At 49.5% G+C, this 15,576-nt stretch overlaps 1 protein-coding gene across 1 annotated transcript; it reads left to right on the top strand.

Annotated features, from left to right (window-relative positions):
• The first annotated feature begins 5,708 nt into the window (after window positions 1-5,708).
• On the top strand, window positions 5,709-14,123 carry CRYGN (crystallin gamma N). Its single transcript, XM_059818977.1, has 4 exons — window positions 5,709-5,732; window positions 6,192-6,440; window positions 8,197-8,342; window positions 13,988-14,123. The coding sequence occupies exons 1-4, from the start codon at window positions 5,712-5,714 to the stop codon at window positions 14,121-14,123; spliced, it is 552 nt and encodes a 183-aa protein (XP_059674960.1). The 5' UTR covers window positions 5,709-5,711.
• Window positions 14,124-15,576: the final 1,453 nt, after the last annotated feature.

The raw sequence follows: 15,576 nt of genomic DNA, 5'->3' as shown, positions 1-15,576 counted from the left end.
ACTCCACCCCAGGGAAGGCTCGGGGGCAGTCTGCTTTGGGTCTGTCGGGTCTTCTCCCTAACATTTCTTCCCAGCTTCTGTCAAGGATTGGTGAATGCACGCTGGAGAAGAAAAAAGCTGGAAAAGTATTTTTACTGCTCCTTTGTGTCTGCAGTAGCTGTATTGTAGTATCTGAATCAAGCAGCCTTATGTCATTCCTCAACCGTGGGCAGAGCAGTGTGGGTTGAAATTGGGACTTCGCAGAGGAAGTTCTTGCAGCATTGGAGACAATGGTGAAGACTCCAGGCTTTCCATTTTCTAGCTCCTTTCAACAGAGAAGTTTCTACATCTGAAGTTGCACCCTGGAAGTGATCAAGGACAACTTTTGCAGTTACCCTCGTTTCTGGCACGGGTGAGTGTAAAACACCCAGCTGGGTCTATCCCAGCTTGCAGCAGTTTCCTTTGATGGGCAGCAGCCTGCAATGAGAAGAGTAGCCTATATCATGGGGTGTATTTTTGGGGTTTCACCTTCTTTGAAAAGAAATGTGCAATCTTACACCTTTGTTGCTAAAGAATTTGTGCTGCTGCTCTGTGCAGGTGTTGCAGGCTGCTGTGCAGCGCGGTACGAGCGCGGCGCGGGTGGTGACAGTGCACCCGGGCTTGCTGGGCTTACCCTGCTAATGAGCACTGCTGCGCTGTAGCCTCTTGAGAGGGAGAAATCAACAGGTTCTAATTAGTCCTTATGTAATCACTACTGCTCATCTGCAGAGCATTTCGCTAATGCTGACTAATCTTCACAACCTCATCTAATAAGGTCAAAATTACTCCCCTTTCCCAGCTGGGGAGGGGGAGTGAGAACCTTTGCACAGATGCCTTCAACTTGTTACGGGCACGGTGGAAATGTGGCTAAACTAGGCCTGGGTGATGGGTGTCCTCAGCATCCAGCTTTTTCTTAGGTGTCATTAGGTTTCCCTACTGGAAACTTTCCTTTTTGAAGTAAGATGAAAATTGAAAGGATTTCACCCAAAACCCCGGACTTTCTGATGTTTTCCAAAATGAAATCCAAGCCCCATCTCAGTCAGGTGCTTGCTGTGTGGTGAGGTGCACTAACACTGATCCCTAGACAGAATATTACTGAAAACAAGCTTTTGCAGATTTTTTTTCAATATCCATCTCTGTAATGCTGCTAATAAAGATTTGGCTAAACCAGACCAGCAGGTCCCAACTCCAAAGTGTGGAGCTATTTTTCCTAGCGGGAACCTGGCCAGTCCTGAACAGTCGTTCTGTGACAGGGTTTGCTCAAGCATGAGGAGGTTTTTTGGAGTCTGTACTCCACATGGGGTGATGTGAGGTATTGCGTGGCACGGGATGGGTGGTGGGTCAGGGCATGGGATGGCCCCCCTTGGTAGAGATATTGCAGAGACTCAATGTCTTGGTGCATCCGTGATGAAGACAATGCGTTGAACCCAAACCCGTTGTCTGGCAGCTGATTCCCATTTCCAGCAACAGGTGATGTATTCTGCCAGTGAGGGTGTGGGTTGGAAGATCCTTTCTCTGCTTGAATGGTTTGCAGAGATGATCTGCAGTTAGTGTAACCAGCCTCCCAGCAGCTCTGGGCGGCAGTGCATGGCGTACCCAGGCACTGGGAATGGGTTAATCACCAGCAGAAATTAGTGCTTTGGCAACTGGTGTGAGGTGGGCTAGGTCTTAATCAAGCAACGTGGATTTAATATAGAAACTCTCCCTTGAGTCATAAGGATGGTTGTTCACTCTGAGGTCTATTGCTGCTCTGAAGTGGCCCACAAGATGTGCTCATCCTCTTCAGCAGCGAGCCAAAAAACTTTCCATGGGAATGATTTAGACCCATAGTTGTTCCATATGTAATGAGCTAGAAGTACCTTGTACTGAGATACATAAAGAAATCTGTGAGCTTTTTCAAACAAGGTGGCGCTTTGAAAGCCCTGAGATACGGCTGATTCCTGTGCCGGGTCTTACGCTGCTTCGCAAATACTAAAAGCTCCTCCAGAAGCTGAAGCGTGGCCCCTGCAAGGGACGCGGTGCAACTCCTTGGCTGTTGCTCACTTAATTATTATTTGTGTGGGGTTGTACTGGCCATAGTAGGCACCTCTGAGCAGAATGCTAATCCTGCTAAGAAATATTCCTGTTAGCATTAGTGAGGTCACTCCCAAAGATTCACCTCCAGGGGTCATGCCCGGCTCTCTTGAGGAAATCTCTGTGTCAGAGAAGGAGTGAGTTCGGCGTCTTCCTGCCTTAACTCGGGTTGTTCAGCATCATCCTTCTGCTAGCACCACCTAACACTGCAGATTATTGCAAGGCGTATTGCTGGGCCGGACACAGGCAGTGGCCAGTGTGTGCTGAGCTGCATGGAAAAATCACCCCCATAAATCCTACGTAACACCCCATGGAAAGAGGCGGTGGCATCTCATGGCTGCGTTTTGAAGACTGCCCAGCCTGGGCTTATTTATGCCGACAACCTTGCTCGCAACCCCTTGGCATGTAATGAGAATCACTTTGTAAGAAGACAAGAGCTGTGCCCGGATCCTGGGTGTAGGTGAGATGCGGGGAGGAGAGCGAGGCAGCAGCTGGAGCCGCCACGTTTATCCAGGCAGGGTGTTTTTGTCCTGGATGGTTGAGTTCTGGTTTCTAGCATGGTTAGGTCTATCTCTGTGACTGGTGTTGGCACCAACAGTGTCCCGTGGCATCGAGTTCCTCCTGCCGCGGTTTTGTTGGGGATGTAACCACAGGGTTACAATGGACTTGAAATCAACCTTGGCCATCTTGCATGGTTGAGGTGTTTGGTTTTCTCACCCCTCTGTTTCTGGCCTGGACTCACAGCAAATCGTCTCTGACTGCCTTGCTCCTCGGCCTCGTGGCAGCCAAGGCAGGCAGAGGTAACACAGCTCAGAGCCGCCGCTGCGGACATCGAGCCCAATATCTCACTCCCTGTAAACCAAGACATGCAGAAAAATCTCAGACTTTTGGGTTTTGTCTGTTAAAGCCTAACACTCAGCTTCTAAGTTCATGTCTCCAGTGCTTCATCCTTTAAACAGCTGCAGTGGAGATGGGCTGCCCGCGATCCTGTTAGTTAGGGGCACCACGGTCGGATGCAATCCTGCACCTGGGCATGAGCGGGAGGTGAGGTCTGCCCCAGCATCGTGTGCCTGAAAGGCTGCTAGTGGCCGCAAGCTCCTCAGGCTGCTCTTTTATCTCCTCCACAGGCAGCCATTCCATCCTTTGCAAGGAATGAAGGGGTTTTTTCCCAGAAATTAGGGTTTGCAGTTCTTCAGCATTCTTCTTTTCCCATCATTTTCCTTTTTTTCTAGAGATGGGCCCTTTGTTGTTTCATATCTTTAATGTGGTTTCTCAAAGAAATGATAATAAAGTTGTCACACCCTCTTTCCATCTCTCCTGAAACAGCTTTTGAACCTGCTGCACAACTTCTAACAAATCTAACAGCTGGGTACAAGTCTCAGATATTTCAAGTTCCTGCAGATTTAATTCAAGCTTGCACCTTAGGGGAAACATGAAAAATCCCATCAGGAGACAGAGCCGGAGGAAGCCAGGCTTTTGTGGTTCCATAAAAACCTCCTCCTGCGGTAATATTTGCTTTACTCCGTAGTTTCGGGCCAGTTTGTCGTGGATGTTGTGGGTCTTCCTCTCCAGGCACCAAACAGCTCATGGCCAACGCAAAGAGCGTATGGGCCATTACGACCCCAGTGGTTGGGAGTATTGGGTCCCAACGCCAATGACGGTGTCACCTCATCACCCTGGTGCTCCCAGCCATGACTCAGAAGAGGGACACGTCTCCTCCTTCCCTCCCAGGGCACCAAGTGCAAGGCCATGGGGAAGGGCTGGTTTTTGGGGATGCCGCTAATCCCCTCTGCTCTGGCTGCTGCTCTTCTAAGTGGGACTTCCCATGCGCTGTTACTTTTCTCACACCATCTGGTGACTAACTTAGCACCTAGAAAGTAACACTGGCATTTCAATGAGGGTTTGGGTAGGTTTTTTTAATTTGATGAGGCTTTTCTTCATTATTTCCTGCCTCCCATCAGAACATGTAAATGTAAACAGCGTTTCTGCGTTGCTGGGGCAGGTTTACCTGTGTCAGCTAAAGGATGTGTTTCTTGTCCAAACACAATGTGCCACCTCTCTCCTTCCTCCTTCAGCACATCCCAGTCAACACGACGTCTTCCAGCTCAGCCTACGTGTGCACGCACACGCGCTTATTATTTTTTACATCTTAATTGAAAGGGTGGCGTATGTTTAAGCCTTAATAATGACATCCTTTCTTCCCAAACGGTCTTTAATCTTGAAATGAAGCAGTGAACAAAGGCAGCAGAGTGGGGTTGCTGTGCGAGGCTGCTGGCACGCGTGTGGATGGGAGCGACCTGCCAAGAAATGAGGTTTTAGGGTTCGGATTTGAAGCAGTTGCCCGAAAGTCAGGGGAGCAGAGCACTGGTGGCAGGGGGGAGGTGACGGGGGCCCCACCGGTGACAAAGAGGAGGATTTCATGAGTAGGAGCTGGTTGTGAAGTCTCTTCCAGAGCTGTTAAATAGCATAAAAGAAAAATTTCCTTTTAACGTGGTGCCCTGGTACATCTCTGCGCACTGGCCCATAGGCCGTCCCCCTGCATTTGCCTTTACCTCTTCCTAGGCTGGCTCATTAATATAAACTGACGGGGTTTATGGGCTGGGGCTTTCCCCTGCTATTTGTCCTAAGAATAAGACAGTTAAAGTCTCTGGATGCTCTTATAACACAAAAGAGGGGAATATGAAGCAGCTTTTCCTTGTGCTGGCGTTTGAGATACCAGACTCTGAAGCTGTAATTGTAGCTATATGGGCAATATTACTTTATGGTCAATGGTATGGCTTAAAAATCCCTCTAATCCTGACTTATATCTGTGTCTCGGTGCTTCAGGGCTGGAAGATTGGAATATTCATAAAAACAATGCTCGTGAATAACGTTGGTGGGTTTGTGAGCCCAACCTTTGCGCTTCAGAGGGGATTAAGTCCTTGGCTTTCAGAGATGCCATTTAAAGAGGTTCAAAGGTTGAACAAGAAACCATTGCTTTGATGGATGGAGTGCAATGTGTTATTGGTGAGGAGTCTTCCAAGGACGCTCGCTTTTGGCTGCCGCACTGCAATAGGCAAGAAGAAGCTAGGAAAAGCCAGTAAAAAAGAAGTGAACCCAATACAGAGAAACGATGTGCCATGCTTAGAGATGCTCCTGTTTCCTTATTTACTTCTTGTCTGTTCTAAAAAAAAAAAAAAAAGATAAGAAGGGGAAAAAAAGGAGAAAAAAGGGAGAAAAAAGAAGAGAGGGAAAAAAAGGAAAAAAGGGGGAAAAGGGGGGGAGGGAAGGAAAAAAAGGAGAAAAGAAAAAAAAAAAGGGGGGGGGAAGAAGTCCTTCAAAAAGGAGCAGTAAATGTGCACTGCTAATCAACCAAAGCCCTGCCAAGCAAATCTTTTGTCAGATCATCTGCCCAAAATCAAAACCCTGGACTCAGCAGGCCCCGTTACCGGCGGTTCTGCCTACGAAGCAGGAAAGCGTAAAGCCCCCGGTTCCCGCTGCTTTGTTAAAAAGTCCTCGCGACACCAGCCCCATCTCCCCCCCTTCCTCCGGCTGCTATATAGCGGGGTGTCCAATGTTTCTGTCCATCGCGGTTTTGGTTTGGCTCCTGCTTTTTGGTCTTGGATAGCAGCCAGCAGAAAATGTCTCAATACTCAGGAAAAGTAAGTAACGACCCAACCGCTTCCCTTTCAGCCTGGGGCCAGAGAGCCCAAACATCCTCCGGGTTGAAGGAGTAGTTTAGGATAATATCCCAGAGGATGCGACGTGAGTGATGATACCCGGAGTAAATTCAGTAGCAGGGACAGGGAGGGTGCGGCAGAAGGAGCTGTGTTTCGGGAGCGAGTTTCCTGTTTAAACATTCCTGCTGGAAATATGTGTGAGTGAGGACGAGGCGGCGAGAAGTGTCGTAAATGCGGGACGCGCTGTGTTCCCAGAAAAACAAATACGGTTCTTAGGAAAAAATGCCAGTGATGCCGTGCTCCTCTTGCTGGAAAGCAGCTAAAAAAAACCCCAAGCCACCCTAAAATAATGCATCTGCAAGTGGTTCCCATCTGCTCGAAATGGGGGTCCAGCCATGCTCCTGCTCCTCACCGCGGGCCCATTCTCCTCCCTCCCCCCAGATCACTTTCTACGAAGGCAAATGCTTCACGGGCAGAAAGCTGGAGGTCTGCGGCAGCTGCAGCAACTTCCAGGACCGAGGTTTCCTCAACCGGGTCAACTCCATCTGCGTCCAGAGCGGGGCTTGGGTCTGCTTCGATCACCCCGACTTCCGAGGGCACCAGTACGTCCTGGAGCATGGCGAGTACCCCAATTTCTATCGCTGGAACGGCCGCAGCGACCACCTGGGCTCCTGCCGGCCCGTCGGAATGGTGAGTGGATGTCACTGGCACTTTGCTCTCCCGGCCGGAGCATCAGTGGGACAGAGCTGCCGTCGGGCTTTATTTCTCCTAGTGACAGGAGCCCCGTGAATAAGTGTAATAAAAACCTCTGCTCTTTAGAAATAATATGGCCCATTGAGAAGGAAAGAGTTTCCTGGGGAAGGTTTCCCCCCTTGGAGCGGTCTGCACAGGCCACAAAGCCGAGTCGCGGTTTCCCGTGCCTCCCGGCTGGGAGAAGACACATCGCCTTCCTCCCGCAGCACGAAACGCGGTGGCTTTAACGGGATGAGATTTTTGCACGGTTTTTCAGACGAGGTGGCAAGGTCCTGCCAGCATCACGTGCTTGTCTTTTTTAATGTGAGTCGCTATGAAATACGGGGGAATTAAGAAGGAGGGTCGTTGCCCAAGGCAAATTTGAGCAGCAACAGCCCCGTTTCCCTGAGGGCTTTCTGAACCGGCACCGTGGGGCAGCTGGGCTGCTCCTAGCAAATTTCAGCTGAATCCTCTGCTGTTGCAAAAACCTCCCAGTAATCCTAAACCAAAATCATGGTTTTCCCCATACTAGATAACTCTCCCCTTATGAAGCTTTTAAAAGCACCACCTGGGGGAATGTTTAATTGGGAAGATTAAAAAGTAGTAAAGAAAAATGAATCTGGGTTAGGTCTTTCCATTCACCTCTCCTATCACTCGTGACCCCCGGGGCAATGATGAACCCACTTGGAGCTGGTGGGGTTTCTCACTGGCCCCAAAGCTGCTTTTTTGGCACAGCAATGGGTTTGTTTCAGGTCTGTAACATCCTTCCCAAAGCACCTCTGCAGTCCATACATGGAGGGATGTTCTGCCCCGGGCCCTGGAGCCCAGCCGGCACAAGTACGTGCTTCTCCCTCCCCGGCCCATGATTTTCCCTGTGAGATGCCAGCAAGTGCTTCAAGGCATTTCTGCAGCTCAGCTTGCCGGAGGAATGTTTGCTCAGGCACGGTATCCGCTCGGCTGCTGCCGGCGGCTGCCTGCTGTGGGGTTTGGCATCACGGCCTGGCCTTCTTGTGCCTTGACGTTGTTTATTTGAAAAATGAATTTAGGTATTCTTTGAATTTAGCTTAAAAATATCCTTTCAGCTCGCTCTGTCCCACATACCTATGCCGCAGGCTGCAGCAATCTCCCCGGAGGGATTTATGTTGTGTCACCCTCATGGGCTCACACAGCAACGATGATGCTGGGAAAGTTTCCTTTTCTTTTCCCTTTTTTTATTTTGCTTAAAGAAAGGCACAACATCTCCTGTCAGGAACAGCAGCTACGCGGGGAACTTGAGGCAATATAAATGAGTTTAGGGGAATAGCCTGACATCTGTGTACACTCTGGATATCTTTTTTTGCTGTGTGAGTGCATGGAGAGCCGGGGCTGTAGCTGATGCTGTATTTGGGACGGAGGGTTTGTAGGCAGGTGTGGGGGAACTACGTGTGACTGAGCACAATGCATCCCATCAGCAATGTGTTTGCACGTGGACGGCAGCTGTAGGAAGGTGCAGCTGGGTGCAGAGACGAGGGTTTTCTGGCTGCTTTTCTGGTTGGCGCGGTCTGCAGGAAGGTGGCATGAGTTTGTGCGTGCTCGTTGCGTGCTGGCGGTGTTGGACTGCTTTTCACCCTTTTGAAGTACCCTTCTGTCTTCCTCTTTGTCTTATAAAAGCCAGGGAAATAATTTGCTGTGTTTCTGGGGTTTTTTTGCTTGACTCGCATCCCTTTGTCCCCAGCACGGAGAGCATTACAGGATCGAAATATTCGAGGGGAGCCATTTTAGCGGTCCCAGCTTGGAGCTGACAGAAGATTGCTCCTTCCTGCAGGGACAAGGCTGGGACAAGACCTGCATCAACGCCCTCAAAGTGTATGGCGACGGCGCGTAAGTAACCATGCGTGTCCCGGTGTGCAGCCACTGCGGTGCTCCCTGCCCCACACCCTTTGTAGCCGGTGCCGCAGGGGAGCGAGGTGGCTGCAGAGACTCCCTCTGTCATGGAAAAGCTGTCAATGCTGGGGGACCTTGGAGAAAGCCTAAAAATGTGAGTTAAGCCTATGGTTTAAAGATTAAATTTGGTGCCTGCCCATTAAGAGCTGCTTCAAAAGGGCATGATTTTTGGAGGATGGCAGCTAAGCACAAGCTACAAGAGCTCGGAGACACCTTTTAAGGTGTATGAAACAAGAAGGCTGAACACAGATATTTTTTTTTCCTTTCATTTTTTTTTAAACATTTCTGTGCATGTTTCCAAACACTTCTCTAAAATCCACACAGAGGCTTTCAGGGAGGGCAGATGGATGGTTCTGGGTGATGCAGGTCAGGGCTTTTGCTTTGCAAGTGGCTTCAGCAAGGCTTGCTGCAACACCAGAAACCTCCTCCTTGGACAGCAAAAATGGGGCAGCGGTGTCTCACCTTAAAATTACATCCTGCCTCTGGAATACAGAGGTAACTGCGGCAGTGATGCACAGCCATCCCGATGGCAGTTTTTGGTCACCCTCGGTGCCTCGTAAAGCCGCTTTGCAGATGTGTTACTGATACTCAGCCCCATCCTCCTTGCCCCTGCAGATGCTCCTGAAAGTCTTGGCAGGATGGCAGCTTTGTCTTTTTCTTGCTGTAGGGTGGCAACTTGCATCTTCGCGGTGGTGTCGGTACTTTTTATGGTTTTTTTCTTTTGTTGTGAGACGGGTTGTTATCTGGCCGTCTCCCCTTTCCTCTGTCTGCCAATTGCATTTTCACTGCAAGTGTGCTGGGAGCTGGGGAATGCCATAAAATCCTCCTGGAGCCGGTCAGAGGGTGGCTGGAGCGAGGCACGGGGCAGAGGGGACCCCCTGCAGAGGAGGGAGCACAGAAACGCTCTTCTCCTCCTGTTCTGGACTGGATATTGCACATCTCACCTGCACCCAGCATGGGATGTTGGACCCTTTCTGTCCAACAGCAATTTTTTCCCCGAATAGGAAAAAGGTTGTTGCCATCCAAGCTCGTGACATCCCTACAGCGAGTATCCTGCAGGACCCTTTCTGATTCAACCGAGACCTCTCCTTTTCCAAAAAAACAGGCTTATGATCAGGCAGTGGCAGTTTATTAAAACTAAGGAGCAGAGCTACCAGGTCCCGATGGGAAGAAGAAATGGCTGGAGTCCACGTGGGAACTCCGTTAGTGCTGAGCATTTGAAGCAAAAGGTATTTGAGTACCAACACTATAAAGCCAAGAGAGAGCCTGTGAGTACTCTGGCAAGAGTTTTAGGGCCAATTATTTACCACACGTGTCCCTGTAGCAAAGCCTGGAGCTTGAGAAATTGGGAAGCTGCCCAGAAACTTTCAAGCACTTAAACTTTTCAGATTGATTTTCCCCCTCCCCTGCAAAATATATAAGGGGCACAAAGCTTGCTTTCCCTCGCATGGGAGCCTAGACTGTTTACGTTAACATTACATGACTTCTCAAAGGCTTTCAGTAGCGATAGAAAAATAGAAAAAAATAAAATACTGAGAGGAGTGTGGTGAGGAAACTTGCTGAGTTTTGTAGCATTACATTCAGACCCTGGGAGAATGGTTGTTGCAAGCGTGTGGAAGGGTCTGTAAAGGCCATTAAAAGGCAGGACGGTGCAGAGGGACCCGCTGGCCCCGGGCTGCAGGAGGAAGGAAGGAAGAAGGAGATACTGCAGCAGAGAGGTGAGACCAGAGAGGAGAAAGGGACCCTACAGCACCGCTTTTCTCCTTTGGATGGACCATATGTAAGCGCAGGTGACCCCAGAGGTGCTGCAGCTGTAGCTGGTGCTGGGCTCAGCGCTGGCGAAGCCCTCCCAGTACCTGTCCTCGACCATTTGGGGAGCAGAGGAGATGGGGTCACTGGAGACGAGGGGAGTTTCAGCCACAGGCTGTCTCCAGCACATCCCCAGGATGAAAGTGGGTCTGTTTTACCCTGTGCATGCTGAAAGCAGACGCAAAGCAGGGTCCCCCTAAGTTCCCTGCCCGCCAAACTCTCACTCAGCAATTTTCCCCCTTAATTCCCACAACGTGACATCAGTTGGATAGAGAAATATTAGCTTCCCCTTCAAAATCTGTGGATGGTCTCACGTGCTGTTAAAAAGCTGCTGCCTGCACTTGTGGTGGTGGCTGTGCCTGCAGGAAGTGATGATGGATCAGCTGGAAACACAGGAATGGAGAGAAACGTCTGCCTTTGGCATGGGGAGTGGTGGGGCTGAGGGTGTCCAGCACCTTCCCCGCTGCCCTTTTGGGACTGGTGACTGCTACCCCACACAGCCAGAAAGGCTGATGATAAAGCTGTTAAAACCATGCTGGAAATGAGATTGCTATTTTGGAACCGTTTTGAGATGTTACCGCCTCCTCGGAAGCTGTTGCAGTTTGCGTGGCGAGTGGCTTTGCCCGTCCCACAGGCAGAGCCAGCTCCAGTATCACACATGGTATCACCTGGTGTTAGACGCAGACGTGCGCTTCTTGTCTTCCTTTGTGCCTCAGCCGCTCCAAAGAGGATTGCTTAGAAATAACAGCTTTAAAAAGCTGAATTTGTTTTGCAGTCTGGGAGAGAATACCCCAAAAAGGGCTTTTCTATGCTACAATGATATAACTTGAAGGAACCAGACCAACCATTTATTCTGCTGAAGCATATATGAGCGTTTGGTAGATGTTCTGCAGTCAGGCTGTGAAATATCAACCAGAACAGGTACCCAAACTTTGCCACTCAATAAACGTTACATATTTCTCGACAGAGGTAATAGCTGCTCATGGCACTGCTTGAGTCCTACATGGAGGATGAGTGACCTTGAGCCCTACTGAAAGCATCCCGCTTGGTTCAAGCTGAAGCTGCAGCACTCCCCTGCTAGTTTTTTCAGCACAAGCAGCCAGTTTTGGCTTATAGGGCTTGAGCTGGTTCCATGTAAGTTTTATTCCCATGTCCTCTGGGTTTATGTGCTAATGAAACACAGCACCGAGATGTTTGAGGGCTGCGTGCTATGTGCCTGGATCAGCTCTCCCATGCTGGGCTTGAGGACAGGATCGTGTTTGGTTTTTTTTTTTCCTGGGCTCCTGACTTGATTTCCTCTCTCGCTGATGGTCTCAGAGAACGTAAATTTTAGGCAATAAAGGAACAGCTAAGTAAGCCATACAAGTCTTCACTCATCACCTTGCACTGCCAATACACTTCACCCCCGTCTTTCTGCTATTCCTTTTACTTCTCTTTTTTGCAGCCTTTCCCTAAGCAGAGGCACAAGCTGGTGGGTTCTTATCACCACACCAGGTCACGCAGTCTGTTTCCATCTACCCCAAGGCCTGTCCTCTTCCCTCCCTTCATGCAACTGAGCAGACATATCAACCATGTGTCTGGAGAGAAATCCAGAGGTCTTGGGAAAGAGAGTGACTATGAGGGGCTGTTCTACCCCCTGCGTTATTCCCCAGGGTCCAGCGGTTGTTGAAAGATGCCCCAGAGCAAAGCTGGAAGAACCACCATGTCCTGGTGGGCCAGCAATAGCCCTGTGAACATCCTTGTCCTACCACCATGCAGTATTTACAAAAACGTTAGGTATTCTCAGCAGGAGGGAGTGATTGGAAGGTGCAGAAAATGGGATCGGGAGGTCTTTTCAGGTGTGCTTGAGGGAAGGATGGTGAACTGATGGAGAATGAGGCCCAGAAATGTGGAGAGGTGCATATAAGCTGAAGGGATGGGGTAAAAAAGGAAGAAAGTCATGCATGCCTTATGAACAAGGCTGGGGTTTATCTAGAGGAGAATAATTTTATAAATTGTTCTTAATTAAGCTGAAGAGCTGAGCATGACATGGCTTTGGGGCACCCCGCCGTTACGCTTACATGAGCAGCGGGCAACCTTCTCCATGTGCTGCAAAGTGAGCTTCAAAGGAAAAGTCTGAGGATGACTTTGTAATTGTGGTTCAGATATAAACTGGCTGCAAAAAGTGCCAAAGAATGAACTTTTGTGTTTGCAGGAAACGCTTGGGATCCAAATGTGTTGGCTGAGCACATTGCAGTGACGCTGCAGAAAAGGGTTGTTCAAGTGCGGGCAGCAGGGTGGAGAGGGGCACCAGGCAGGTGTGTGCTCAACGTGCCGGTCGTATCAGTGCACAGGCAGATGGGAGAAGGAACTCGCCACAGTCCCACCTGGTGTCCTCTCAGAAACACAAAATAAATCCAAATACGTCAAGGAATCTGTAAGGTGGCTCGACTAAATACTCTGACCTTTTGCTTTTTTTTTTTTAATAATGCCCGTGGGTGGCTGGCTTTATAAACAACTTTTTTCCTAGAACTCCAGCTTTTTGCTCTGGGTCAGACTGATCTGAGTTCACCAGCTGTTGTCTGACCCTGGAGGCCCAGCAGTCTTTCACCCATCCCGTACTTAAAGGAGTTTCTCCCTGGAAATCCCACATACAGTAGGTCCCAACCCAGATGTCACAGCTGAATTCCTGGCAAGAGATAGACCACAGAAACCAAATCATTTAGAAGATTGCATTTGTGCTCTGTTGTCATTGCTGAGTCAATAGATGGAACAAGCAGCAGAGATCCTTATAAAATCCTTAAAAATGTTGGGAAGAGAAGAATGAGGCAGAGATGAGCAGTTCAGCAATGATGGGGTGGAAACCTGCATGTAAAACTATCAAAGCAATGGCAAAACTTGGTTAAAAAGCATGGGAGATTTAAATAGAGGAAAGAGGTGACACTTGCGGCCACATTAAGATCATGGCAAAGTGTGTACTAAAGGGATGAAGGAAGAGAAGAGCAGCAAAATTTTCCGCTCTTGACCGTCAGAATGGTTCCTGACTTGAAGACCTTCAAATGGCGAAAGACATGCTAAAGAAATGAGGCCAAGCTAGGTGAAGAAGTCAGGCATGCCAAAGTCACCAAGGCTGTTGAGTGTTGTATCCATTTGACTGTATTCCAAGGGAAAGTTGTAGTTAACTCTGGACGTAGAGATAAAGTGAAAATAACCAAGCCAAGCCCTGCTCTCTGTTGGAAAGCATCAAAGAGAGGCCATTGAGAATTACTAGCAAAGAGAGAAATCATTAAATATTGTTCCCATCATAGCTGATGAGTCAATTCAAAGAGGTAAAACATCTTTCAAGCATTGCACATTTCTCCTTACAGTCCAAAATGGGTTTATCCAGGAGCTGAGGGGACTCATGTCCTTCTTTAGCACTATCAAATGTTATTAAATTGTTTCTCTTGCACATGGTGAAGCTCAGAGAGATCCATTCCTACAGCAATGTGAAGAAGCGAGGCCCTGGTCCCAGGCTTCATTGCTGGTGCAACCCAAAACAACTTCTTCTAAAGGCAAGGTCCAATCTGGCTGTGGATAATTGCCAGGCTATGCTGGGAACAGGGGGAAGCGCCAGCAGTAAACTCCACCAGGGGAATTTCGGTGTGCAGGATGGGACCGGGACTGCAGAGGAACCATCAGGCCCCAGTAGTTTGCAGTACTGCAGTGCCTACGTGCAGCCACTCAATGTGGGCATGATGCCACCTCGCATGACCACATTGTTGGGACCCAAGTAACCCTCCCTTTCTGCTCAGGTGGGTGCTGTATGAGGAGCCCAACTACCGAGGCCGTATGTACGTGGTGGAGCGGGGCGATTTCAGCAGCTTCAACGCGTGGCAGGCACGCAGCGCGAGCGTCCAGTCCATCAGAAGAGTCATCAACTACTTCTAGCTGAGCTTTCATCCTACCAGTGATGGCCTGCTGAGACCAGGCATCACCCTCCTTCCCACTCACTGACCCGTAGAATAAATTGCTAAACACCAGCTTTTGGCTCTAAGTACTTTTTTTCCATCACTTGCATGAGTTCAAGAGGGAATGGACTTGCAACCTTTCTAAGCTTGATTTACGTGCTATGAATTTGTTTTTTTATTCTGCAGTGATTTATAAGGACATGGGGGTGATGGGCCAGAACTGGTGGTGACAAGCAGACCCAGGAATGTGCTTCCCGGTGCGGTTGTGGTCTGACACGTGTCCACTCTGCCCCATCCAGGGCCACCACGTGATGGACCCAGCTGACTCCTGATGCCTGGAGGGGGTCACGTTGCTGCACACATGCATTGGCGAGCGTGGGCGCACAGCCGTCGGAAGGTCTGCTCATGCATGTGAGGACACACGTGAGGATCATGTCAGGAGCTGACCGACTCGCGGGGTCTGTCTGAGCACAACATGCTGGTCCTGATGCGAAGGTGATAAAAATCATTCATCCTGAGTTATTAAAAAATATATTAAAAAAAATTCCCTGAAGGCGCAAAACCTGAGCAATCTTCTCTTTGCTCCCTGATTCATAAGCCCTTCAGCTGACAATGTCATTTTGAGGGGGCGGCAGCAAAGAAAACAGCCACAGCACTGTCACTTTCTGCCCAACCCTCTTCACGTCCTTCTGCCCCTTTGGTGCTTCCAGTCCATCCCAGTTGTTTCGGTGCCCCTGAACCCCATTTGGTGCTTGGCAGCTCTGCCCATTCAGCTATGGACCATCTACTACAGCCTGGACACTTCCCCTTGCATTCAGCGCCTGAAAGTCAGGTAGCCTCCTTTCTTTAAAATAGTAAGCTGTGTTCAGTCTTAGCTAAGAGTGTTTCTGGCTGGGTAATTTTATTCGTTTCACTCCATTACTCTATTAGCTGCTAAGGCTTGGCTGTCTGATGGATCCTGACAGGCACAGGCACAGTGCCGGCAGAGCTGCAAAGCTCTGTGTTAATCCATTGTGAAAGCTGCTGATCTAACCACTGTCCCCAGCCCTTCGAAGGGACATGAGTGAGGCTGACAGGTCCCCAGAACACTGGAGCACAAGGCACGTGTGCCTTAAGGGCTGCTCTGCTTTGTGGGTCTGCAATGGGATCCTGCCCTTTGCAGAGCAGTCAGGAGGAGCAGGGGTCCATGCTCTGTGCCAGGGCAGGGGGCTGATTTGTCCCGTACTGCATCCCGGTCTGACACCGGATCTGGCTGCCGTTTGATCAGCTCGCACTCATCCACCTTGTAGTTCATCCTTCCAGTTAGAGCTTCTTGGCTCCCTGTGGCTTTTTACCAGTAACAGGACTGGGGCAATTGGTAACAGCGGGACCTGTGCCTGTGTGAGAAGGACACATGCTGTTCCCGTGATGAAGTGGTACCGTTGGTAGACTTG

Source organism: Gavia stellata, chromosome 6, assembly GCF_030936135.1.
Source record: "Gavia stellata isolate bGavSte3 chromosome 6, bGavSte3.hap2, whole genome shotgun sequence".
NCBI classification, from domain to species: domain Eukaryota; kingdom Metazoa; phylum Chordata; class Aves; order Gaviiformes; family Gaviidae; genus Gavia; species Gavia stellata.
This window is presented reverse-complemented; position numbering and strand designations above follow the sequence as displayed.

Excerpts from the sequence above, each read along its gene's own strand:
- CRYGN (XM_059818977.1), top strand. The coding sequence starts at position 5,712 with ATGTCTCAATACTCAGGAAAA. Across the intron at positions 5,733-6,191 it reads TGTCTCAATACTCAGGAAAA|ATCACTTTCTACGAAGGCAA; the intron begins GTAAGTAACGAC and ends CCCTCCCCCCAG. Across the intron at positions 6,441-8,196 it reads CCTGCCGGCCCGTCGGAATG|CACGGAGAGCATTACAGGAT; the intron begins GTGAGTGGATGT and ends CTTTGTCCCCAG.